The sequence below is a fragment of the Panthera pardus genome, unplaced genomic scaffold (genome assembly GCF_024362965.1).
Source record: "Panthera pardus isolate Hobbes unplaced genomic scaffold, ASM2436296v1 HiC_scaffold_24, whole genome shotgun sequence".
NCBI classification, from domain to species: domain Eukaryota; kingdom Metazoa; phylum Chordata; class Mammalia; order Carnivora; family Felidae; genus Panthera; species Panthera pardus.
The window spans coordinates 91,852,750-91,879,788 of record NW_026526810.1 but is presented as its reverse complement, the minus strand read 5'-3'; the positions used below and the strand labels follow the sequence as shown (position 1 = coordinate 91,879,788).

The 27,039-nt window shown below is 45.4% G+C and overlaps 1 protein-coding gene across 1 annotated transcript in view; it reads left to right on the top strand.

Moving 5' to 3' along the window:
- Window positions 1-1,013: 1,013 nt before the first annotated feature.
- NID2 (nidogen 2) overlaps window positions 1,014-27,039 on the top strand; it is a 66,590-nt gene continuing 40,564 nt past the window's right edge. Inside the window, exons 1-4 of the mRNA XM_019451812.2 lie at window positions 1,014-1,580; window positions 2,236-2,544; window positions 13,142-13,374; window positions 18,796-19,550. Coding sequence (XP_019307357.2) covers window positions 1,155-1,580; window positions 2,236-2,544; window positions 13,142-13,374; window positions 18,796-19,550 — 1,723 coding nt within the window. The 5' untranslated portion in view covers window positions 1,014-1,154. The remainder of the gene's footprint in view (window positions 1,581-2,235; window positions 2,545-13,141; window positions 13,375-18,795; window positions 19,551-27,039) is intronic.

Here is a 27,039-nt window from a genome sequence, read left to right as displayed (position 1 = left end):
TTTTCCATTTTGTGTTGATTCTGTGAGTCTCACAGTCTGATCTCTTCAGAGTTTTCAGGGCTTGGCCCTGTGGGCCCAGAAGGATTTGTATAACTGGAATAAACACCCACAAAAAGAAATGTGTCTTTTGAACATCCCTTACTTAAGGCGTTTCCAAGGGTTTGCTTTTTTTCCTACTTTTTAAATACCTTTGTTTCCAACGACCCCATGGTGCGGGGAGGGGGGGGGGGGCGGGCAAAGAGAGAAAACAGACTATCTGGGAAATTTCAAGCTCCTGATAATAAAAGTGGTAATAAAATCTCGCTGGCTCCTGATTCGTCACAGAGGGGATATTTGTGGTGGATGGGGTTCCCCCACACCTAGCAGCTGGTTTCGAGGCTGTGCGGTTTCCAGTCCCAGGGACCGGCTCAAGTTACCACCTCCCTGCTCACGGGGTGAGAGACCCAGCGTACCCCCACCCTGGCGCCTCGCCCATTTCCGCTAGGTGCCCAAAGAGGATGCTTCATTCCATGCCCCAAATGGAGCCGATCACACACAGTAGTGTTTCATGGCCTTCCCAGGTGCCGTTTTCCCCGGGGAGGGTAAACAGCGCGCTCTCTCTCCCACTCTCTTTTTAAACGGCGCCTCTTGACCCTGACGAGTGGGTATTTCGGCCGGGCAGCCCAGTCTTCCCCGTCGGTGGCCTTTGGACGGGGGGGGGGTCGGAATTTAGGAATTACACCGCCCCCCGCCCCCGTTCATCTCCATACAAAAAGGCACGCTTCTCCGCAGGGCATCTCCGGGTGGAGCCACAGAGCTGTGGCTGCGACTATGCCTCGAGAACGAGGGGCGCCCGGGACCCCACCACCACCCCGTCGCCCGCCAGCCTGCAGCTGCACACGCCACCGCGGGGTTCCCCCTTGGCGCTGAAGTCCTCTCCTGCGGCGCCGCTGCCCTCGGACTTGGAGGGCCATTTGGTCTTGGGGGAGGGGCTCGTAGGCCCCGCGGAGCAGCCCCTGCAGGAGGGCGGGAGAGAGCCCGGCCGCTCTCGGGTTGCGGAGGCGGAGCGGAGCGGAGCGGAGCAGCACTCCCGGCAGCCCTGGCCGGAGGCTTCTACCTCGCCAGCCCCGCTGCTCCCGCGACCGCTGCCTTAGAAAACTTTTAACGAGAACCAGATGTGGCAGCCGCTGTCGAACTTTCCCCGAGCCGGCGATTGGTCCCCGGCCGAGGGCCGCAGCCAGTCTGCGCGCTGCGAGGGCCCGGAGTCCCCGCCCGCCCGGGCGCCCGCGGGGATCCAGGTTGGAGGCTGGCGCGGCGCAACTAGCGGGCTGGCGGGCCGGGCCGGGACGCGCTCTGCGGCGGGGCAGCCCAGGAGCCGAGCCAGCATGCGGGGGGACCGGGCGTTGCCGCCGCCGCCGCTGCTGCCGCTGCTGTTATTGCTGCTGCTGTCCCGGGCCGCGGCGCTGCACCCGGACGAGCTCTTCCCCTACGGGCAGTCTTGGGGGGACCAGCTCCTGCAGGAGGGCGACGACGAAAGCTCAGCCGCGGTGAAGCTGGCGAGTCCCTTGCGCTTCTACGAAGCTCAGTTCAGCTACCTCTACGTAAGTTCAGCCCCCGCTTGGTGTGGGAACCGGCAGATGTCTCGCAGCTTCTTCCCAGGGGTCCGTGTGGTGTGGCTCTCACCGAACCCCTGCCTTCCGAGGGGGAGGAAATAGTCCGCACGCCCTGCTGTCCCCGAGCGCCCCTGGGGTGGGAGCTGGCTTTGCAGCGATGCTGCTGTCTGACTTGCTTTTCTCTACCTCGAGAGGAAGAGCGAGAATTCAGATCCACAAATTCGCAGCCACAGAAGCGTCCCAGGCGGAAAAGGAGGTGGGGATGCTGGGGCGGCCAGTGGGGTTTCCAGTAAGGACCTCGAGAAGGCTGTGCGCGGGTGCAGAGCTGGTGTGTTCCCTCCTCGGACCCAGAGGTTTCCTCCAGCGTGGTGCGGAAAGTGAGAAGATACTTTAGGGCTCCTGGACCTATCGCACCCCTCCGTGGGGGTAGAGGGGGTTGGTGGGACAGCGGCTAAAGTTGCGCTGGTCGCCCTAAATCAGGAATCGGGCTCCCAGCCGGTGGGGAAGGGGGAGCTTCAAGCCCGGGCCGGTTCCCTTCCCTCCATGTGGAGCAGGGTGAGCGCACACATTTGGACCTTTGGTGGCTGCCCTTGGGCCTCCTGCCGCGTACGCGACCGTCACCTTTGTCCCCCTCCTCTCACAGGTGGGCACCAACGGTATCATCTCCACTCAGGACTTCCCTAGGGAAACCCAGTACGTGGACGATGATTTCCCCACAGACTTCCCGGCCATTGCTCCCTTCCTGGCAGACATCGACACGAGCCAGGGCAGGGGCCAGGTCCTGTACCGTGAGGACACGTCCCGGGCTGTGCTGGACCTGGCTGCCCGCTACGTGCGCTCAGGCTTCCCGCGCACCGCCGCGCACTTCACCCCCACCCACGCCTTCTTGGTCACCTGGAAGCAGGTGGGCGCCTACGAGGAGACCACACGCCGGGCGCCGCCCTCGGAAGAGGTAACTGACCAGGAGTGCTGCGCCGCTGGGCCAATGGAGGGATGGGTTTGAACTCTGGGCTGGAACTCAGGGACTGGCTTGGAGTTTCTTCTGAGTCTGCTCTCATGCTGAACCTGCCGTATCTTGTGGTGGCACTTGGGCTGAAGTGACTGGGAAGTGGAGAAGGCTTCTTTAGGCATCCTCTGAGGATCTGAGAGGTGGCTACAGAATTCTAGCAAAGGGATCGGAGGGCCCCAGGGCAGATGCGGAAGGCCCTCCGAACACAAGGCGGTTCACTGTTTGGTTGTTTATTTTTAGAATCACCTCTAAGTATACAATAATTATTTCTAATTATATGTTCATTGAAGGAAAAACATCAGCAAATACAGGCAATTTAAAGAACAACCTCTCATTTTACTAGCACTCAAAGATAATCACTGTTAAACATTTTCATTTATATCTTCCGGAGTTTTTTTTCCCCTATTAATATCTGTATTTATCTGTGACTGTCTATTAACAATAATGGGTTCACACTGCACACAGTTTTGTAAACTATTTTTTCCACTACATAGTGTATTGTCAATATATTTCATTGTCACAAAATACATTTCTCCGACATCATTTATAATATCTGTATAATATTCCACACAATGAATTGACCACTGTGTTCAGTGGTCATTAAGATTATTTCCAGTTTTTCATCATTATGAATAATTTGGTGAAGAGCTTTTTTTTTTTTTTTTTTTTAGCTAAATTTTTTGCACATATCCTTACTGGATAGTCTAGGAAGTGGAATTGACGGGCAAGAAAGAATACACTTTTTCTATTTTCTATTTATTTATTTATTTATTTATTTATTTATTTATTTAAAGTTTATTTTTGAAACAGAGAGAGAGTGGGGGGGGGGGCAGAAAGAGAGGGAGAAAGAGAGAATCCCAGGCAATCTCCATGCTGCCAGCACAGAGCCCAACGGTGGGGCTTGAAACCACGAATCGTAAGATCCTGACCCGAGCCGAAATCAAGAGTTGGGCCTTTAACCGACAGAACCACAAGCGCCCCTATTTTTTTTTTTTTTTTTAAGAAAGCTTATTTACTTTGAGAGAGAGTGTGTATGAGTGTGTGTGTGTGTGTGTGCGCGCGTGTGTGCACGCACGCACACACAAGTTAGGTAGGGACAGAGAGCATGAATGAGAGAATCCTAAGCAGGCTCTGTGCTGTCAGCACAGAGTCCCTCACAGGGCTCCATCCCAGGAACCGTGAGATCATGACCTGAGTGAAATTAAGAGTCCAATGCTCAACCGACTGAGCTACCCAGGCGCCCTGGGAATACACTTTCCATAAGGTTCTTGGTAGCTTTTGCCAAATTGCCCTGCAGATATTAGTTTACGTGCCCCCTAGTTTACAGGGGACTGCCCTCCATTTGTTTTATAGTGTCTACCTGAGCACCTAAAACAACCCAAGCGCTCAGTCTTTAGGCTTGGCAGCAAGATCTAAATACTCCAAATGGACCTCAGGTGGGATCAGGGTAGCTTGGCAAGTGGTGAACTGCCTCATTCTTAGAATAGGTAAGGGCTCCTGTGAAATTAGACCTGAATCTAAAATGGCGTACTCGAAGGGCTGAAACTCTTATAATTTATTTCTATTTTAACTCATTATGTTTCTTAGCTGTAGAATGATGGCACATGTCCCCCCTGAAAGATCAAGATCAAGTAGCTTGTCCACACTCCCTGAGTAGTTCAAGATGGTGGCTATTCTTGTTTTGTGTTCTGTAAGAGAAATATGCCCAGAAGGCTATTCTGAAAAGATCTAGAAAAAAGTTTGAATTTGTGGTGGGTTTTTTTTGACATTTAATTTTTGTCAGGCAACATTTAGTTTTGTTCATTGAGTAATTTTTTTTTTTTTTACAGATGTGGGTTTGACATTTCAATTATTCAATTCAACAGAATACATTCAATTCAAACAAATATATTGAGCACTTTCTTAGTGCAGGGCATTGGGCTAGGTGGGGGGTCGGAGAAAGATGAATAAGGTAAGGCTCCCCATCATTATGTTGCACTCATTCATTCACTCATCCATTCGTTTTTGTATATCAGTTCAAAACACTTACCTGCAATTAAATATACCACACCTATAATAAAAAACGTAGAAAATAAGAAAACAAATATTATTTACAATTTCAGTAACCAGAGGTTACCACTGCTAATACTTTGTGTTTTCTTCCAGTCTCTTTTTGTAAACATATGTCTTATATGTGGCAGATATGTATGTGTGTGTATAAGTAATTTATATTTAAATGTAGTTAAGATTTATTCATCCAACAAATTGTTTTTTGTACACTAACTATATTTCAGAACTGGTATAGACACAATGAAAGGAAATACTCTTTACTCCCAAAGACCTCATAGTTTTAGTGAGGACATTGATTATGTGTAATATAATATGATAAGTGTAATAGCATCTTCACTTAAGAAGACTAATGTTGACCCTTCCTGATTAGGGGACTCAATCTGGGAAGGTTTTTGTTTTTTTTTTTTTAATTTTTTTAACATGTTTTTTATTTATTTTTGAGAGAGAGAGAGAGAGAGAGAGAGAGAGAATATGAGCTGGAAAGGGGCAGAGAGAGAGGGAGACACAGAATCTGAAGCAGCCTCCAGGCTCTGAGCTGTCAGCATAGAGCCCACAGGGCTGGAACTCGTGAACCACTAGATCATGACCTGAGCCGAAGTCGGACGCTTAACTGACTGACCCATCCAGGTGCCCCTCAATCTGGGAAGGTTTTAATGAGGAAGTAGTTTTGAATCTGAGTTGAGCTTAGTGGAACAGTCTCAGAAGAAATAGCATGTGACATATCACCCATGTGCTGTAAAGTGTAATGTGTTTTGGGCATTGCATGTAGTGCATTATTACTGAAGAAGAACGGTTGTTGGGCATGAGGACGAAAAGGCCATGGGGTGGGGACAGATCATGTTCTGCTGGGAGTTTGAACTTGGTTCTTTGGCAGTGGGAAGGGTTTTGAAGGATTTTAAGCAGGGGATTGATTTTTTTTTTTTTTTTCTAAAGTTCTTTTTGTCTGTATTGAGAGGGTAAGGGCTCAAAGGAAAGATTACTAAAACAATTACTATATATGTTGTTTATTCAAGCTATCTACTTAATTCTTAAAACAATTATTTTATCATACTGTCTTCCCACAACAGTCCTACAAGATAAGAATTATGTTTGCATTTCACAGATAATGGCAAATAGAAGATAATACAGTTGTCCAGAATTCTCCTCGTTAGGCAAAGGCAGGCTTAGAGGACACATTTCTTGATTCTTAGTTTTTTTAATTGCCTTTATTTTAAAGTAATCTCTACACCCAGTGTGGGTTTGAACTCACAACCCTGAGATCAAGAGTCGAATGCTCTACTGACTGAGCCAGCCAGGTGCCCCAGTTGTTTTGTTTTGTTTTGTTTTGTTTTGTTTTGTTTTACTGCTTTTAACCCAGATTTTTCATGCAAGACCCATTTCCTTGGCTCGAGTGATGTTGGTGGACACAATAATAATTGTGCTTTTTCCACAGACTTCCAATAAATAAAGCTTGGTGTGATCTTAGTACCAAAAGAATGCTTAGAATCATATTTCATTCAAAGGAAGAATGAACTTGAAATGAAAGTGGCTGCCAAGGATGCTATTGATGCCTTATTACTTCTAAATTAGTATTCCAATGCGCTAAAGAGAATTCAGCTGCATCTGTCTTACTTTTCAGTAGAATAAAGACAGATGATGTTGAATTGAGTGAGGCTGAATCAGGGAGATGAACAGTTACACAGAAGTGCTGGGGCGGTGAAATCACAGTAGAGTTTTACAATTCCATTTTTATCAGAGCTCATTTGAAACCAAAAATTACAATACAGACAAGGTGAATTTGTTCATTATTTTTTCAGTTTCATCTGTAGCATAGGAATACTGCTCTCTCACCCAACTTTCAGGTGGTTGTCAAGCCAATGACAATATAAAAACATCTTGAAAGAAGATGTGGATTATGAAAGGTTATCCAGTGACTTTGGAAGTAATGATTCAGCCTCATTCTTAGTTTTCTCACCTGTAAAATGTGGGAACAATGCCTATCTTACAGGATTGTTGTGAGAATTAGCTAATGTGGCATTTTTTAAACATATTTTTTAAATTGTATTTATTTATTTTAACAAAGAGAGAGAGAGAAGCAGAGAGAGAGGGAGAAACAGAAAATACCAAGGAGGCTCCATGATCAGTGCAGAGCCCGACACCATGACCGTGAGATCATGACCTGATCCGAAATCAAGAATTGGTTGCTTAACTGACTGAGCCACCCAGGCGCCCCTAACTAATGTGGCATTTTTAGGTAGGGTGACATTTTTAAGTAGTCCTTATATCCCTTTAGACCTAGTGGGTATGGTTGCTCAGCCAATCTGTGTTCCTTTGTGTGGGCTTGATAGGACCAGATTCTAGTTTTTTTAATTTTTCTATCTTGTAAGGACACTGTGATGGAAGCCCTTTGCATAAGGATTCTTTAAATACTAGGTTTTCTGAATTGCAACTTTTGTCTGGTCTCTTTTGGGTGGGAAGTACAAGAGGATTTGTAGATTCCATCTCTTTTACTTTTCTAGTTAAAATCATTCCTCAGACATCGCCATATGCTCATTTGGCTTTGGGATTTGTTTCATTTCGAAAGGAGATAAGGGTTCTTCTGTTTGGAGAGAGGATGTTTTTTTCAGTTACCCGCATTGAAGGTTCTTCTGAATACTTTAAAGAGCCCTGTGATTTGAGCTCTTATTTTAATAGTTCTTTGGAGATAGATTTTGGCAAGCAGTAATCTGCCTTGCCTGAAGCACTGTGTGAGTTCTGTGTGGCTTTCTTGAACCCTGACATGCTAACCTGATGTCACAGAGTTGCCGGAAACTTGAAGATATCAAAGGAATGGCATCTTTACCATGTAAAACAATTTCAGTTGTTGCTCTTTCTTTCCATGGGTATTCATGGTGGGTATGACAGGACATGGTACCTGATGTTGCAGGAATGGCCAGGGGTGATTGCAACTAAAAAAAAAAAAAAAAGAAAAAAATGAGTAGTGTTTATCAGTTCAGGTAATCTGAGATTCCTTGAACTGTCTTAGGTACCTCACAGGGCAAAGCAGTCATGGTATTGGCCTTCAAAGAACTTGTTGATGGAGGTAAAGAGGACTAGTGTTTACTTTAGCTATGGTTTTGGGGGGAGGGAGGTATTGTTTTGTTGTTGTTTGAGTGATGGGAGTTATGGAGAACTGGGTCACACAGATCTGTGTGACATGGGGGGATATTCTGTTGGAATTTAAATTGGGCTGGAAAGACGGAAAGAATGGACCTTGAGAATAAGGCAGCAGGAGAAGTTGTTCCAAGTGAGGCTTTTCCTGAGGCCGGAGAAATGGATGAAGGGATTGCACAAGATGGGCGGAAGGTTGCACTTCAGAGGCCTTACTGTGGGGACAAGGTGTGTTGACTTGTGTCACAGGATGATTATCGTTGATGGAAGGGGTGGGTCCAGAGAGAAAATGGGAGGTAAAAGCAGGACTTTGTTGTAGGTCACTGACTTCTGGAGCTGAAGTCCAGAAGAGGAGAAGTCTGAGGTTCTATCTGAAAGAGTTTAACCTGACTCTAAGATATAGTTGTGAAGATGTACTCAACAGAGACATATATGGAAATTGCTTAATGAAATGCTGAAGTTTTGCTAAAGGCTAAGAGTCAGGAATGATGTCACGTTAGAGACTAGAGAATTTATCTCTGTAGGATTTAGGGCATAAAAATGAAGGGAAGTCTTGTGTGTGACGGCAATGTATGGGTACTGGGAGATGGAGAAATCTGTTAAAGAGTGGAGATTAGTGCTTGCACCAAACACTGGAGGCCAGAAGTCAGTGATGCCACCGCTGTAGAGAACATGTGACCCTAAGGAAGACAGACAGGAAAGAGAACTTTGTGACACTTGTAGGGAGTTATCCTACTTCTTAATTTTCATTTTTTTTTAAAGTTTTTTGGTAAGTATGTATGTTTGTATGTATGTATGTATTTATTTACTTTAAATGTTTATTTATTTTTGAGAGAGAGACAGAGCATGAACAGGGGAGGGGCAGAGAGAGAGGGAGACACAGAATCCGAAACAGGCTCCAGGCTCTGAGCTGTCAGCACAGAGTCGGATGCAGGACTTGAACTCACAAACCATGAGATCATGACCTGAGCCGAAGTTGGACACTTAACCAACTGATCCACCCAGACACCCCGAGTTTTTATTTATTTATTTTTGAGAGAGAGACAGAGAGAAGAGGGAGCAGGGGAGAGTCAGAAAGAGAGAAAAACAGAGAGAGAATCCTAAGCAGGCTCCGCACTGTTAGCACAGAGCTCGATGCAGGGCTCAAACCCATGAACCACAAGATCATGACCTGAGCACAAACCAAGAGTCAGACGCTTAACCCTGGCTGAGCCACCCAGGTGCCCCTTTCATTGTAATTTTTGTAATTCACTATAGGCAAACTTGTTTGGGACAAGGCCGGCTGGCGCTGTTCTGATTTTTTGCCAGATGACCGAAATCAATTGCATGAATTGTAAACTCAGAAGTTTGTAGAAGGGCATGTTTTATATCTGCCAGCATGGCTCTGCTGAGCGTCAACACTGATTGGTGATGTCCCATACCTGCAGGGGAAAGTCAGACCCTGCCTGGTTTCTACTGATGACTCTGGCTTGTCTCTCTTTCTGATAACAAGATGGGAGAAACCTTGAAACAAGGCAGCCACTGGCCCTGATCCTTCCTGTGCTGCCCCTCTTCCCACAGAGGTCACTCTCTCCTCCCTGGGATCCTAAGGAAGTTGGGAACCAGTGACCCTTTTGTGGGGTTTGGCGGCCCATCTGAGGGTTTGTCTTTAGAGACAGAGCATGTGGGGTTCTTGCAAAGGTGCTAGTCTCCAGAAATGTGAAGACCCTTCCGGTCTGGAAGCCAGTTGAGGGGTACTTTGGGAGGAGGACCCCTTCAGGACTTCATGCAGTGTGGTCTTTAGCAATTAGATGTAGAATTTTGTGGGGCCGAGACAGAGAACTTCAAAAGAGATCATTTGGTGTGTGGGTGGTTTTTGAACAGCCAACCTCTTTTGGCCTGTACTTTGGGATCATAAATTCTATCTAAAACCCTCCTATTGGCCTGTTTCAGTGGAGACAAGTGGATTAAATAAAGGCTTATCACCTGTCTAGTAAGCACTTGGCTCAGGGATGGCATATAAAAGGCACTGAATAAATTTTCATTGGAATGAATTTATTGACTGATTGACTGAAAGAATGAATAAAATAAAGTGCTAAATTCCCAGGCCCTGCAGTAAAAGCCATACACTCCCCTTCACAGCTCTGTTTACTTTCTCCCTCCCTTCTTCCCCCATTCCCTTCAGTTCCCTCGCAGTCTCTAGGACCCCCCTCCTCCTTATCTTACAAAATTTCTCTAAACTCAGAACCAGGATGCTTCCTTCCTCACATTTGCCATAGGTAATCAATGCCAGGAGCTTTGAAAGCTTAGATAATTACAACAGGTCCTTTCTCCTTCCTCGAGTACTTTTCTTTCCCTAGCCGAACTTTGTTGATTCTGACAAATGGGGTACTCTGAAGTTACGGAATCAACATTAATTGATGATGTAGTATGTATTATGTAGAGATATGATGCAGAGTAGGCTTTGTTGACATTCAGCAGAAGTTATGGTTTCCTAGCTTTGAGACGTTCTAGAAAGCGTCCTCTGCCTTTTGTTTTCGGAACAGTCGAGTTTGCTAATGAAACAATCCACAACTACAAAAATAACAAGTACACTAGTGCCTCCCCCCCCACCACCCCCCCAACCCCCGCTCCACCTCTGCCATCTTTAAGTGTGTGTGCTTAAAGAAAGCAAGAAAGCAAGCAGGGGTGCCTCGCTGGCTCGGTTGGTAGAGCATGTGACTCTCGATCTCAGGGCCCCATTTGGGCGTAGAGATTACTTAAAAATAAAATCTTTAAAGGGGTGCCTGGGGGGCACCTGGGTGGCTCAGTCAGTTGAGTGTCTGACCTCAGCTGAGGTCATGATCTCGCGGTCTGTGAGTTCGAGCCCCGCGTCAGGCTTTGTGCTGACAGCTCGGAACCTGGAGCCTGCTTCAGATTCTGTGCCTCCCTCTCTCTCTGCCCCAACCCACTCGCATTCTGTCTCTGTCTCTCTCAAAAATAAATAAACATTAAAAATAAATAAATAAATAAATAAATAAATAAATAAATAAAGGCGTGCCTGGGTGGCTCAGTAGGTTAAGCGTCCAGCGCTGATTTCGGTTCAGGTCATGATCTAGCAGTTCACGAGTTCAAGCCCTGCATCAGGCTCTGCGCTGACAGTGTGGAGCCTGCTTGGGATTCTCTCTCTCTGCCCCTACCCCACTCACACTCTCTCTCTCTCTCAAAATAAATAAATAAACTTAAAAAGAAAATAAAATCTTTTAAAAAAAGGAAGCAAAGCAAGGTAAGTTTTTCCGTTAGAGAACAAAAAGAAAGGTTGTGTGCCTTCTTTTTTTCTTTAAAAGCGTTTTAACACCTGAATTGCTTTGTCCTATAAGCAAAACCTCAAAACTGTACTTTGAAATTAAGCTTGTGAAAGGCAGAGTAAACACTAGAAGAGTCTGAGCACCATATGGGGAAGGGCCATGGACAGAACGAAATGCAGGACACTTTCCTCTTGTTTCCTCTTTTATTTAGTAAGATGTGATGTTCTTCTCTCTGCCTGCTTTTATCTGTCTAGCAAAATGGAGAAATAATACTCCTTACCAGTAAATAAGAGTCACATTATTTAGGAAGTAGTGTTATTTATAAATACTTCCCAGTCCCCTACCAAATTGTAAAAGGAGGGGGATTTAGTGAGAGAAGCCTTCTTAGAGTCCTAAATATATAATGTCGTTTTAAGATAAGGAAGTACCATTAACAGACCATTTGGGGTTGGGTGGAGATAGCCTTATGTAGGTAAAGGCAAAAGTGTCTGGCTGAAAATACAAGAGTGAAATGACCTTTAAGGAGTGATTCTATAAGGACGTGGGTGTTGGGTTTGTGGCTAATTCAGTCTCTCACTCTGGTCTGCTTTGGCTCCTCCTGTGTTTATTAGCATTCACAGGCTGCCTCTGTGACGCCTCCCCAGCCCAACCCTAAGGTCTCACACACCCTCCTCTGGCCTCTACTATCTTCTCCGCCAACTCTCCTGAATTCCAGTCATGGCCGTTCCTTCTCCGAAATAGTGAGAATGTCCTGGGCAGAAAGTCTCCCTTCCTTTGTTTCTTCAGCACCAAGCATAATGTCTAGTGCTTTGTAGGCACATAGTAGGCACTTGGCTGAATTAATGTGAGAGTGGATTAATAATGGAGTTTACAAACACATAAACAGCTAACTAAGCAAGATGAGGTGAATGCTAACGAGAAATACCCACAAAGGTGTTGTGGATGGTCGGAGAACAGAAATAAATCTACAGGGAATCACAAAATGCCTCAGAAGGATAGTGTTGGAATGTTAGGAAGGTTTTCAGGCACAGGGAAACATGAGCAAAAATACAGAAGCAGTAAAATACATGACACAGATGGGGAATGTTACGTAGTCCAATGAAGATGCAGTGGATCTAAACCTGGGGAAAGAGTTTAGGGCACTTACAAACCGCCCTGAATGGCACGCTAAGGAGTAGTTAGGGTGGCCTAGTGGCACAGGGCATAGACTCTGGAGCCGGCTGGCCTGCCATCACGTACTAGCTACCAGCCCTTAGGCAGATCTCTTAGCCCTCAAGTCTTGTTTCCTGATCTGTGAAGTGAGGGTAGGCTAACTCGTGTGCTGGTGTGAAAAGGCGGCAGAAAGAGGAAAGACAGCAAGGGTGTGAGAACAGTAAGGAGGCCTTTAGATCATCCACTGGCTAACACCATGCCTGCCCATCACGGGTATTCAGTAACAGATGAATGAATGAATGAATGAATGAATGAATGATCCACATGAGTTCCTGGGACAGTGAACTAGGCCAGTGGCTGTGGGAATATACAGGTTAATTTTGGTCCTTGCTCTTAGCTCTTAAAGAGGTTTGGATGAGAACAATATGAAACCTTAAAAACGTTATTTTTGTGGGGCGCCTGGGTGGCTCAGTTGGTTAAGCGTCCGACTTCGGCTCAGGTCACGATCTCGTGGTATGTGAGTTCGAGCCCCGCGTCGGGCTCTGTGCTGACTGCTCAGAGCCTGGAGCCTGTTTCAGATTCTGTGTCTCCCTCTCTCTCTGACCCTCCCCCGTTCGTGCTCTGTCTCTCTCTGTCTCAAAAATAAATAAACATTAAAAAAAAAAATTTAGAAAAAAAAAACGTTATTTTTGTAACCTGTGTTTCTTACCTATGCACATCTCAAGTGTTAATCTAAATGATAAAAAAAGAATTATAATAGTATAGCTTACAAAATTGTAACTTGGAGAGGAAATTGAGAAGAATATAAGGTACAAAAGCAATTTGGAGGAATTCTAAGAAGGGGGCAAACCCTTTGTATTTTATGATGCTTTGTCTGCATTCTGTTTTGTTTTTCTTTTCTGTTTCTTTTATTAAAAATATTTCCTATTTTTTGTTTTTCATAGCGGAACACTTTCCAGGCAGTTTTGGCGTCTGATGAGTCTGATACCTACGCCCTCTTTCTTTACCCTGCCAATGGCCTTCAGTTCTTTGGAACCCGCCCCAAAGAGTCTTATAACGTCCAGCTCGAGCTTCCTGCCCGGGTGGGCTTCTGCCGAGGGGAGGTCGATGACCTGAAGAGAGAGGGTCCCTACTTCAGCTTGACAAGCACTGAACAGTCTGTGAAGAATCTCTACCAGTAAGTAACTCAGGGCATAAGCCCTTCCCTGTCTGATGTTGAGGACCCTTTGGAGCTACCCAAACTCAAGCGGCCATAAGACCATTAAATAATATCTTGGGGGCTTCTACTGGAGGCATCAGGTCAAAACCAGGAACTAGAGTAGACCCTAGGGGGAACAAAGTCACCAAAATATAAAAGGCCCTTTGTTTTTCCTGCCCTATTGGGTATAGATACCGGAAACAGAACAGTGTTTATGTGTTTGCACAGCCACTGAGGCTTGCTATGGAAAACATTGCTCTTGGAGCCACATAAAAATGTCCAGTAATATAACTGCCCAGACTGAGATTTTTCCAAGTTAATCATTTCACCAGAGGAGATGTTGTGATTTAGTCTTTTAGGCAGATACACGTTAAAAGTTAAATCAAGTATAGTGTAATTTGGGGAAAAGGGAAAACCAAACACATTGGTAGCATTTTCGAGGTCTCAGGGTTTCTGTATGGCTTCATTAACTGAAACCATACTGGTTGGTTTTCCATGAGGTCGCCAGAACTGAGCACATTCCTCAGTGCCATCAGAGGCTTCCTCTGCCAGTGCAATAATATGCCCTTGTGCTATGTGTCCGTCCGCATCAACACCCTATCTGGGTCGGCACCATTTCATAACTTACTAATTTCAGGGCTTGTAAAAACTATCTTTGCTTTTATTCCTTTCCCTAATACTGGGCTAGAATCCAGGCGGACTACACTGTTTACTTAGCCTTCCTTAACTGTGTCTCCCTTCCATTATGTTATTCCTGGGCACTGCAGTACCTCACACTTTTACATGCCATCCGCTCTGCTCAGCTATCAGAGAGCAGGCCCTACAACCAGATCTGGTTACTTAGTGCTGACATGTTTTGAGGGCTTAGTAGTTGCCAAACATCGTGTAAAACACTTTCCAGAAGTTGTCTTGGTTAAAACTCACAGGAATCCTGGGAGGTAAGTTCTACTATCTTCTCAATTTGATAAATGAGCTTAGGGAAGTTAAATTACGACCTCAAAGTAATTAAGTGGCAAGGCCAAAACTCAAGCACAAGTCTGGAGTCCCCAACTCCTTCTTTTGTGCTGAATCCCGCTCTGCTTTCCCAGTCTTCTGACCAACCTTGGGCATCTTTAGGTCTCCATCCAGGCTGCCTTTTAGTTCAGACGTGAGAAAATTTAGCTGCTTGCTTTCTCTCCTCTGGTTTCACCTTCCTTTTCGTCTCTGGAGGCCACAGATTCTCTACTCCTCAGACGTTATTAAGAGTTCACACTGGGCAAAGCACTTGAAATGCAAAGATGTTTGAGACAGCGGCCCTGCACACTGTCTAGCAACCTATACTCTGGTAGACAGACAAATAAATGGGTAGAATTTCAGAGCACTGGAATGAGTGTTGACTCTACTCCTGGTACAGGAGGCGGTGGAGGCCAAAAAGTCTGTAGGAAAAAGCAGTTGCGCTCCCCACCACGGTGATAAAAACCCTTGGAACTAACACACATGCTTACACATGTGCACACACACATGCACACACACGTGCACACAAAGACTTGCACGTGCATACACACACACACGCAGCACTCCCATTTACCTCCCTCCGTGCCTCATTTGTGTCTTTGATGCTTCTTCTGAGTTCCTTGCTGAGAACAGAAGATAGGGGACTGACAGATTTTTCTGAAGTATAGCTCATACTTAATATAAAATATAAAGTACAAACACACAGAATAATGTGAAATAAAAGCACAAATTACCCATTATCACTGCTTCAAGCAATAACCAGTATTAGCAGTCATTCTAACTTAAGAATTATGCAAAAACTTTCTAAAACCAAAATGGTTCTTTTGCTATACATGTAGCATTTTCCCATTTATCAATGTCTTATAGGTATCATTCACTAAGATAATCTGTTCGTTTTATCGTTTTAAGGCTATCGAACATTGCATCATTTTTATACCACACTATTAAGATAAAAACTTACTGATGAATTTGTTTTTTATCTTTCCTTTTAGAAATATCATTGTAGTACACAGCATAACACACATTGCTCAGATTCTTATTTCTGGTGAAGATAACTTCTTAAGAGTGGAATTGCTGAGAAAGGATAGATACAGTTTTAACACTTTGATTTACATCAACAAACTGCCGTTCAGAAATGTGCAGTTTCTATGCTCACCAATAGTATAGAACTGTGATCAACAGCTTCTTGTTAATATTTGTGAATCTGGTAGGTATCAATTGCTATCCTCACTCTAATTTCTTTGATTAGATCCTTACTCTCGTTTCTTTGATTACACCTTTTCATAGGTGTAATAGCCATTTATCCATCTTTGTGACTTCTCTGCCCATGCCCTTTGCTATTTTCTACTGGGGTGTGCATGGAGAGCTCTTATAAATAAAAATTACAGCAAGAGTATTAATTCTCTCATATGCTGTGAATATTTTTGCCCAGTTCATCTTTAAAGTTACTCCACATCAAGAAGCTGTAGGTTTAGTGTCATCAAAGATAGTACTCTTTTCCTTTGTTATTCTTAGAAAGGCTTTCCCTACCTCCCCATTGTGGAAATGGTCCTCAGTTTAACCTTCTATTTTACTTTTCCGAATTTAAATTTTCAAAAATGCACAGAAAAGTGGGGAAAATAGCTGAATGAATACCCAGAAGCTCATCAGTTAGATTTAGAAGCTGTTGACATTTTGCCATATTATTCATCATTTTTAAAACACTTAAGTATTTTAAGGTAAATCACAAACATCATGCTAATGCTAAATACTAAATACTTCAGTATGCATCTCTAAGTAATAAAATTATCTTTCTAGTCAGTGGAATCTTTGTCTTCCTCAAACTTGTCTTATAATTGTGAACTTAAAGGTAATGGATTATCTAATCCATAGTGTATTTGGCATAACTCCTCTTCTGCAAATTTAAATGCGAATGCACACATTTGTGTTTTTTGAAATTATACTTTTCTGTCTCCTGAAAGACAGTAATTACTAAGTACTAATCGTGTGCAGGGCCTCATGCTAGGCATTTTATGTGGTGTTCTTACTTAATCCTCCTAACAGCCCAGGGAGGAAGGCACTGTCATCCCACTTTGTGGCCTTGTTTTCCTTTGTAGAAAATAAATTAAATTTTCTCTATCTCTGAGCTTTCCGAATGACCTCGGATTTTAGGATAAACTCAAACTGGTTACTTTCCCATCACGCACAACAACAAAAACCAGGATAGTGATTTATATTTCATTAGAGAGTTGTTTTATTTAGCTGTTTTCTGCCATAATTTGTATTTTCCTAGTCTTTGAAACTTTTATAGTTTTTCTAACTTCAAGAAGAAATTTCATAGCTGCAACACCTCTGATGCGATAATAAACTAACTATCCTCAGATCCTCAGGATTCTCTCTTCTTACTTAAGTGTTCCTTATTTGCTTGCCGGAAAAATACCAACATGGAATCTTAGAACGTACCAAGCATATATAGCATACTGCACAAGAGATCACAGTTTTGTTTTCTCTGCTCCTCTTTCCCTAAAGTAACTATAAGAGCAGCAGCAAAACAATAACCACAACACACATACACACACACACACACACACACACACACACGATAGAGAGTGGGAGAGGGGAAGGTGGACAGGAGGAGAGGAAGAAAAGGGCAAGGGATGGGCAGACAAGGAGGGAAGGAGACATTCTTAGAATTGTACTAAAGTTATTATTGCTATGGAAATCCATGTGAACATGATGAGTTCCTACCCAAATGAGCAATGATTCTTATAATGATTCGATAAATTTGTTATTCTCTAAATTAAGCCTTATGACTCACTGACCCCCATAATTTTTTTTGATTAGAGGGGGGACTTTGAGCTTGGTATTTTGCACGTACACCAGAGGAGTACAGAAACTGGTGCATTCAAACTAGCCAGACCCTTGTTTGTTCAAGTTTTTGTTGTTGTTGTTTGTTTTTGTTTTTATTTTTTTTAGAAGTCTTTTATGTAGTTCTCTTTAGAATGTATCATTGACTAAAATAATGGATCCTTGGGGCATTGAGAAAACTGAGTGGGGTCCATGTTCTTTTCTAATAAAGAAAACACGTGAGCTCTCTGGTTCCAGATGTTTTTGAACACCTCTCACCTATAACCCATGGAATTTTGGTTAAACTATTTTCTTTTTTTTCTTTTTTAAGGTTATTTATTTATTTTGAGAGAGAGAGAGAGTGCACGTGCACATGCGGGGGTGGGGGGACAGGAAGAGAGGGAGAGAGAGAGAATCCTAAGCAGGCTCTGCCCGGTCAGTGCTAAGCCTGATATGGGACTTGATCCCACTAACCGTGAGATCATGACCTGAGCTGAAATCAAGAGTTGCACGCTTAACGGACAGAGCCACTCAGGTGCCCCAAAACTACTTTCTGATATTCCTCTTAACTTTGTTCTGCGTTTGCTCAACATTTTTTACACTTGGGCATGTATATTTCTTTGAGTGTTTTTACATTGACTCACAATTCTATGTGAGTTAGTTTATATTGATTAATCCATGTGATTAAACAGTGAAATGTCTGTAACAGTCTGAAGACCAGTGATCATTCAGATGCCGACTGACTCTAGTATATTGGTTTTCTGACATAAGGTAGATATTTAGAGCATGGGCTTTGGTGTTAGTGGTGAATTCGTGTCCAAGCTTTGCCAGTTACTAGTTGTATGACCTTAAGAAGATTGGTTAGCCTCTCTAAACTATTTTCACCTCTGTAAAATTGGGCATAATGACTGCCCCTACCTTGTAGATTGTACTGAAGAACATTAAGCACTTGGTATATGACTAAATCTCAAAAGTACGTAGTTGTCACTGTTTTAAGTGTTTAACAAAGTTGTATAAGCATACATTTTTCCGAGTGTGTTAAAAGTAGAGGACGTATAGAATATTCCTGCATTCTCTATTTGTTTTCAAATAGCCAGATTTTAGATAAAACATGTGGATTTTAGAGATTTTTTTTTTCTTTTTTAAAACGTTTATTTATTTTTGAGGGAGAGCGGAGGAGGGGCAGGGAGAGAAGGAGAGAGAGAATCTCAAGCAGGTTCTGTACTGTCAGCGCAGAGCCTGATGCGGGGCTCAAACTCACAAACCGAGAGATCATGCCCTGAGCTGACAGCAAGAGTCAGAGGCCAAATTGACTGAGCCACCCGGGTGCCCCTTAAAGCAGATTTCTAATTTGATGGTCCAGCATTCTGAAAGCTAATGTTGAGTAAGAGGTAGTTTACATCAAAATTCCAGTATAATCCTTTTAGTTAGCACATAAGCCTGGTTTTATTTGGTTTTATACACTGATGAAAACTCTGAATCTGATCTTAACAGTGTTTCAGTTTTAAAATAAATTGCTCACCTTTGTTGGATGGTGGGCGAATGGACACTTTGGTCATGCACTGTTTCCTTTTTATTTAGACAAAGCAACCTGGGGGCTCCTGGAGTGTGGGCTTTTCATATCGGCAGCACCCCCCGACTGGACAATATCAGGCCAGCAGCACTTGGAGGGGACCTTTCCAAAGGCCACTCTGCAGCTCCCCCCGAGCGTTCCTTCGGCCTCCCTGAGGTCCTGGAAAGTGACTACACTGAGGACAATTTGGATTATTATGATGAGAATGAGAATGAGGGGGGAGTCAAATATGCTCCGAGTGAACCAGAGGAAGCACTGAATGGCCACAGCAGTGTTGATGTTTCCTTCCAATCGAAAGCTGAGTCAAGACCCATGGGGGGTGGAATGTCTCCACCGAATTCTGATCTGGCCTCCCCTTTGCCGCATCTGACCTCTAGTAACTGGCCATTCTACCCTGAAACGGAATCTGCCACCTTGAACCCTCAACCCAAAGAGGGGAGACATCCGTGGGGGATGGACACCCCAGATTTAAACGTTCGCGTTGAGTCTTCTGAACAGCCAGGGACCAGAGGCCCAGCTCCATCAGAAATAGAAGGAGAGTCACTGGATCCTTCCCAGGGGACCCTGCCTCCGTATCCTGAAAACAAAAGCATCAACCCCTACACATTTGGAGGGGCACCACCATCAGAAGAGGATGTTCCTCCAGCCCTCCCTGAAGGAAAGGTCGTTCTTCTAAACTATCCCTTGCCAGCTCACAGTATACCACTGGGTCGAGGGAGCCAAGTGTTAGGGGTGGAAGACGTCATCACTTCCAACACTGAGGGTAAGTGCGTGAGAAGACCGGGCGCTGAGATTTCATTTTTAAAATGCTGGTTTTGCGCAGAGTTATGATTTTTCCCTCCAGGGAGTTGGTGAAACGTTCAGCAAAATGAAGATTGGAACTGACTTTTAAACCTACGTTTCAGGAGACGGAGTATCTTTCCTCTGCCAAGTAAATCTTGGCAGGCAAAGTCTGTTGGAATCTCTTGACCATTAATAATGTTTTTTGTTTTTTTTTTTTTTTAAATGGGCCTCACAAAGTAAGTGGGGAAGAACTAGGTTGTTCGTGCCGGCTGTGCTGTCATAGTGTAATGAAGTGTTTCAGTTTGAAAGTTCAACAAAGGTGAGGCGCCTGGGTGGCTCAGTCAGTCGGTTGACCATCCGACTTCAGCTCAGGTCATGATCTCGCAGTTTGTGAGTTCGGGCCCCACGTCAGGCTCGTCGCTGACAGCTCGGAGCCTGGAGCCTGCTTCGGACTCTGTGTCTCCCTCGCTCTCTGCCCCTCCCCCGCTTACCATCTGTCTGTGTGTGTCTCTCTCTCGCTTTCTGTCTCTCTCAAAAATAAATATTTAAAAAAAAAAGTTCAGCAAAGGTAAAGTGTTCTGAGGCTTCATATACATTATAGTGACGGAGGGGTGAAGGCTTTAGTTTCAAGTGGCTGGTTGTGCTGGCTCAGACGCACATTCCAGATTCTTGCTCTGTTATGGGATAATGCTTGTGCTCCCCTTAGTTAGAGATGCATTGGTGGTGTGTGGGAGGGGAGACCCCTGGGGAAAGAAAGTTGCTAACCACCTGTGCCCTGTCATTTCTGGTTCATGGCTGTGCGGCTGCGGTATTCACCTCCCTGCAGTCTTGTCCTCATTTTATGATTCACTGACCAGTGTGAGGGGGCCAGGAAAGAAATGCCAAGAGGAGGCTGTGGTTAATTAATACAGACATGGAGCCATGTTGCCTTCTCTTCCAAATAGAGTCTTGTCACATCAGCTCTTTCTTCCCAGTCAGGGACGTAAACACATGAGTGGGAAACCGAGCACAAATTCATTCCAGTTCCAGGGACTGCTCATCTGACCTCTAATAGGAGGCGAGAGGCCCCAGGTGAAAGCACTCTTCAGGACCTCTGCCCTGCCCCCTGCCCCACCTTTGCTGTTTCCCATTCCTTTTGTAGTAAAAATGTGTTGACCTAGCAGAGGGCCTTCTGGGTTCTTCTGCTGTGGTAGCGATCTCGAAGGACATGCTCAAAGAAGCGCTTATTTTAGGAGGAAAGAAGCTAGTTTGTGACAAAAGTGGCATTGTGTAATGATTAGAGGGAGAACACTGGTGTCAGACTTAGGTTTGAATCCTAGCTGCCTTGCTTGCTTGCACGCTCACTTGCTGGGTGACCTGAGGCAGCTCATGAAACCCTCAAGCCTCTGATTTCTCCTCAGTTTGCTGAGGGGACTATATGAGATAACAAAGTTCTCAGTGTCTGCACTACCTGATCCTTAATAAATGGTGGCTGCTTTTACTAATGATGGAAGATTTAAGGCAGTAGGAATGAGGTGGGCGGGGGTTGGCTAGAGGTTAGACAAGGGGCTTGTTAATGCCTTAATTTGTGCCTAAGGGCCACTTTTCTGTCAAATGGAAGATGTGAATTTTATTGGAAGCCTTTTCAGTGAAAATTCCATACATCTAAAGAATATTTAAAGCCACGTATCAAAGATTTTTAGGAAAGGGAATTTGGAGGTAAAGACGCAGTCCTAAAATGGTCTTGTCCCTTGTGATTTCCTGCCCTGGGAAGAGGTTGGAATATTAAGAAGCCCATCTGTGGAAGTGATTGATTGAAGGGTTAGGAAGAAAGGGGCTGCCTAGCCTGCTTTGAGCTGTGAGAGGTTGAGCTTGCTGGAGCGAGGGGAGGAGGCTTAAGGAATATAGAGAACAGAGGCAGCAGCCATAACCCTTCTGGGGCACGAACTATGGTATTTAGCAGCTGCTGGAGGGCGTCTACTCCTGACGTCTTAGAAATGGCAAAATGCATATGAAAAAGCTGATTAGTACACGGAGACATTTAGGAAGAAAAAAATATCTAACTAGAAATTTTTGAACTGTGAGGAGAAAAAAAATCGGCAACCTCAGAGAGCACAGATAAAACTTGAGAGCAGAGAGGGAAAATCAGTTCTGATTTTCAGGCTTTGGGAAGACTGTGTGGATTATAGAACCGTGCACTTAGTGGATACTTTTTTTTTTTCAAATGGAAACATTGGCACCCCAGAGGTCCATCAAGCAGAAATGGACTTCCTCTGGGATAGCTGGTGGAGGGGGGTAAGCAGTGACTCACACGGAAATTTGCCTGCAAGTGCCCAGTGGTGAGCCACCTGCCTGGCCGTTTCTACTGACGGAGTGGGGGAGCATGGATCTGGGTGTTGGGTGACCTGAGCTTGAGTCCCAGCTCTACTGTGTGGTTTGGGCTGAGACATATACTCTGGCCCTCGTTTTCCTCAGCTATTAAATGGAGAAAATGTAAACCTTGTGAAGTGGCTGTGAGCATTGGAATTGAGTATGGCAAGCACCATGCCCAGTGCATTTTTAATTTCCCCTTTAAAACTTACAGGTCATCTTGCCGAACCAAAATACTAAGATTTAAAGAACCCCCAAATATCTCTTCCTCTCTTTTCAAATTTTTTTTTCCCTTAGAGACTCTTTTTATAGACTTTTCTTCTTGTTGAGAAATCTAGATTCTTTTCAGAACCTGTGTACCACACTCACGAATGTCCCAATCACGCTCTGTTTTTTTTTTTTTTCATTTGTTTATTTTGAGAGAGGGAGAGGGAGGGGCCCAAAAAGGAGGGAGAGGATCCCAAGCAGGCTCTGCACTATCAGCGCAGAGCCTGACACGGGGCTCCAACTCATGAGCCGTGAGATCGTGACCTGAGGTGCCATCAAGTTGGACGCTTAACCGACAGAGTCACCCAGGCACCCCCCCCCTCCCCCCCCCCCACCCCAGTCACACTCCAGTTCTGGCCTCAAATGCATTGTTTGCTTTGTTCTATTTTCAGAGACCACAGAGCCAGCACTATAATGGAAATGCAAGCATCTTCTATCTAAGGTGCCTTGTTTGTGCAGGGAGCTCCAGGAGCTGGTCAACAGAGCAGAGAGTTACCCGAGTGCCTGCCTCACGCCCTGCTCTGACTGAGGCACTAGTGGACTTTTTGGCTGGCATTTGTCACATACCCCCTGGGACTCTAGGTGGGAACTTGCTTTAGTTTGTGCTGTCACGATCAGTCTTCAAAATTGCCCTGTGAAGTGGAGATACTGTCATTCTTCCCATGTTACAGAGGAAGAAGCTGAAGCCTGGAAATACTGAGTGATTTGTCTGAATAAGAGAGAAGGGAGCCACGGAAGGATTGGCACATGCTGTAAGGTGACACAGCGGAGGGCAGACCCACACGTCCCTGCAGTCTGGGAAGTCTTTGTGAAGGAAGAGGGCCTTGAGCCAGACTATGGCATCAGAGTCTGAGCTTAGAGAGGGAAACTGGGGAAGTGGTCTGGACAGAGGACTGACGTGTGAAAATGGAGAGCGAGAGAGTGGATGGGGTGGAGGAGAGAGGTAAGGACTACGGCTGACCAGGACCAGGACCAGGACCAGGACCAGGACTGACTGTGAGGTGGGTAGTGGGCATGACGACTTACAGAGCTCTTAGGTGTTCCTGTACCTGCTGGGGTGGTGCTGTGAGCACCTTCATCTAACCTCAGTCTGCATGATGAAACCTCAGCCATCCGTACTCCACCGTGGGATCCTGGTGTCCCCACTTACATGACAGTCGAGCCGGGAAAGCCCAGGGTACCACAGGGATTTCCCTGTGGCTTCTAGTCCAACCCTCCTTTTGGCTTTGGGAAAGGCTGCAGGAATGTGTTACTCACGCAGCTTCCACCCTGGGATGAATCAGAGCAGGCTCTGCCTCCCCCTCCAGCATCTCTCCCAGGGACACGTCCAGGTTGCTGAGGGTCTGTGAGCACGAAGGCTTCCCATACCTGTGGAGACCCCTGCATGGGAGAGCCTGCTGGTGACATGACAGTGGATGTAAACCACTGCTCATACCGACCCCCACGCCTCGACTCCTAATAACTATGTGCCCAATGGCATCACATACACACACACACACACACACGCGCACACACCCCAGAAGAAAACAAACTGAAAACTGGAGGGAAAAGTATACCACTGTTTTGTTTTGTTTTAATGTTTATTTTTGAGAGAGAGGCAGAGCGCAAGCGAGAGAGGGGCAGAGAGAGAGGGAGACACAGAACCTGAAGCAGACTCCAGGCCTAACTCATGAGCTGCAAGATCATGACCTGAGCCCAGCCGGACGCCCAACTGACTGAGCCACCTAGGTGCCCCTATACCACTGTTTTTCATTACAGAGTTGGATGTGGTTTTTCTTACTAGTCAATCATTCTACAAGGCAGGGAAACTTAGGAAGATCTTTCCTGCAGTGAAAATGTGGGTCCTTTTCTTGAGCAGTAAAAGCTGTTGAAAGTAAAAAAAAAAAAAAAAACAACAAACAAAAACAAAGTCACTCCAGGTGCCAGGGGCAGCCTCCTGCCGGAAGTCCTCCTTCCCCTCTGTGTCCTACCTGCCTGGAGCCAGCCGCCTGCCACCTTTCACGTGGCTGGGCCAGAGCCCTTAGGGAAGGAGGGCAGGACCAAGGCTGAAGACCAGCGCTTACGTGCTGCCGGCAGAATGAAGACTGAAGGACAGATCAAATCTAGAGCAGAGAAGGTTTCCTTTTTTTTTTTTTTTTAAATTTAGGCTTCACGCCCAGCAGGGAGCCTAGTGCGGGGCCTAGCACAAGGCTTGAACTCATGACCCTGAGATCAAGACCTGAGCTGAAATCAAGAGTCAGATGCTTAACCAACAGAGCCAACAAGGCACCCTTATTTTCAATTTTCTTTTTTTTTTTTAGAGAAGTTTTCCATTTTTGTGAAGAACTCCCGATGAAGACGAATCTCAGGAACTTTGGCAGGTGCCTTTCCTTCTCTTATGTATCCCCACCCCACTTTTCTTTCCATGAAGGATCTGAGAAGAGTGAAAAAGCCTTAAAGGGGAAAAACAAATGAGATTTGAAAATCCTCATGTTAACAAAGCCTTTGTAAACTGAGCACATTCAAACCTGGCTGGCCTCTGCCCTCCTGCTGTGCCGGGCACAAGCCAGCCGATTTGTCTCTAACGTTTTTGACTCTCTGTGACAGGTGCGCCCAGGCAGAGAGTGGGTCCCAGGAGGGTCTGGAAGACAGCCTGTGGGTAAATACAGGAGAGAAGCAGCCATGGAAGATGATTTCTCCAAGTGTGGTCTCTAGTCCCCTAGCATCTGATTCATCTGGGGCCCTTGCTTAAAATGCCGATTTCCACACCCTTCCTCCACCTTCTGAGCCAGAATCTGCATTTTTAAACTAGGTCCCCTGGTGATTCCAAAGTAATGGAAAGAACATAGGATTTAGAGCCAGAAGATCATATCACCTCCATGGGCCTCAGTTTCTCATCTGTAAAATGGAAACAATATCTCTTCCCCAGAATAGGAAGAAGTGGATGAAAATACATTCAAAACTCTGATGTAAAGAGGCATATATAAACGATCACTGAAGAAAATTGTCACTTGTTTTGGGATACATTCATGGCACATCTCATCCAGCTGGGATTCAGACGTTGATTCTATACTTTCAAGCAGCTCAGCATCTTTGGATGTATCTGCAATTCTCATAGAAATTTGAGAAGGCACATGGGCCAGAAGTCTGGCTTTTCTTGCCTTGGATAGATAGCTGCATGTCAGAGCCTATTTCTAGGTCCAGTTCTGCCTCTTCATCAGGGAGGGGATTTAGCCTCTGGGCTGGTGGATCTGGGCCCAAGCTGGCAGTAAGCACTGAGTCCTGCTGCTTACCTGGCCAGGAATCAATAGGGCATTGCCTGAAATCCCACCACCCCCAGGAGCTGCTGTCAGCTGAAATTCATTAACTATGCTAATGAGCATCCTCGAGCTCAGAAATGGAAAGCTTACAAATGGCCTGAAGGTCATCTTCAGTGGGCACAAGAACCACCTGGGGAGTGGTTCAGGTGATTCTGATGCAGTGGTTCCCCACAATCCATGGAGAAAGACAGCTCTCCTTCTGAGTGGTTGAATGGTGCCCTCTGAGGGTCCTGTCGGAGGGGGAAAGAGCTTCCTCGATGCCTCCCAGCTGTTGCTGGAACGGATCCCTCGCAAACCTGCCCTTCCACAGTCTCCCTGTCTCAGGGATGGCAGCTCACCAAGGTGTGAACGTCACCGTGGGCTTCTGTCTTTCCTCTCACCTTCTCCCCATTTCTTCTCCCTTTCTGCGCTCCATCCAACCCATCAGCAAACCCCGTCGGCCCCATCTTCAAAACACTCCGTGTTTGCGCCCTTCTCTCCACCAGATCTTCCAGCTGCCAGGGCACACACCCATTGGCTCGTTCCTGAAGTATGGCAGGTCAGATCTTGTCACTCTCCTGCTCAGGATGCCCGAGTGGCTCCCCTTCTCACTCAGACTAAAGCTCAGCTCCTTCCTATGCGGGCCCTTTGACAACTGGCCAGTACCTCCCCGGCCTTCTCTCACTGCCCCTGTTCCTCCCACGTGCCCCTTGTGTCCTGCCTGCAGTGCTCCTGCCTCCAGGCCTCTGTCCAGAGGTCACCTTCTCCCAAGGTCCTCCTTGATCCTGATGTTTAAAAGAGCAAAGTCCGCACCCCCACTCCCAGCCCTCTTGACCTTCCCCGACTTAAGATTCTGCACAGCTCGTAACAACCATCTCTGTACTAAGTATTTGAGCTGTTTGTTCAGTGCTGCTTAGAAGAATGTAAGCTTCAGGACGGCGTGTTTGTCTGCTGTATCCTTAATTCCTAGATCAGAGCCAGGCCCATAGTGAGTGCTCACATTATTTGTTGAATTAATAAATGAAAAAAAAGCGCAACAGGCATGTCTTTACCTTTCGCCTGACAAGCTGATATTGTATCAAGTGTGTGGATCTGTGTGCACGCCTGTGTGACGGCAGGCATACCAAGGGATCCTAAGGGGAGCCTGTGTTTGCTCCTTTTGGGAGCGAACTCCACCTCTTTCCCTGTGCAGCTGTCACGGGGCTGGAAGGCTGAGCTTCTATTTGTGGCCCAATAACCTCCATCCTGTGAATGCAATAGTCTCCAAAAAAACTGCATACAAATATCCCTGAACCAGTTTACCAATAACCCGTTCTAATTATAGTTTGTCTCATAATGGCCTTTTATGGGACCCTACCCATTATTATTATTATTGTTATTTTTAGAAAAATGAAGTCCGGGGGGCGCCTGAGAGGCTCAGTGAGTTAAGCATTCGACTCTTAATATCTGCTGGGGTCTCGCTTGGGTCATGATCTCAGAGCTGGTGCCCCCTCCCCCTCCCCCACTTGCACTCACAAATCAGCTTAAAAAAAAAAAAAAAGAAAAATGCAGTCAGTGTGCCAGTCTGGTTAAACT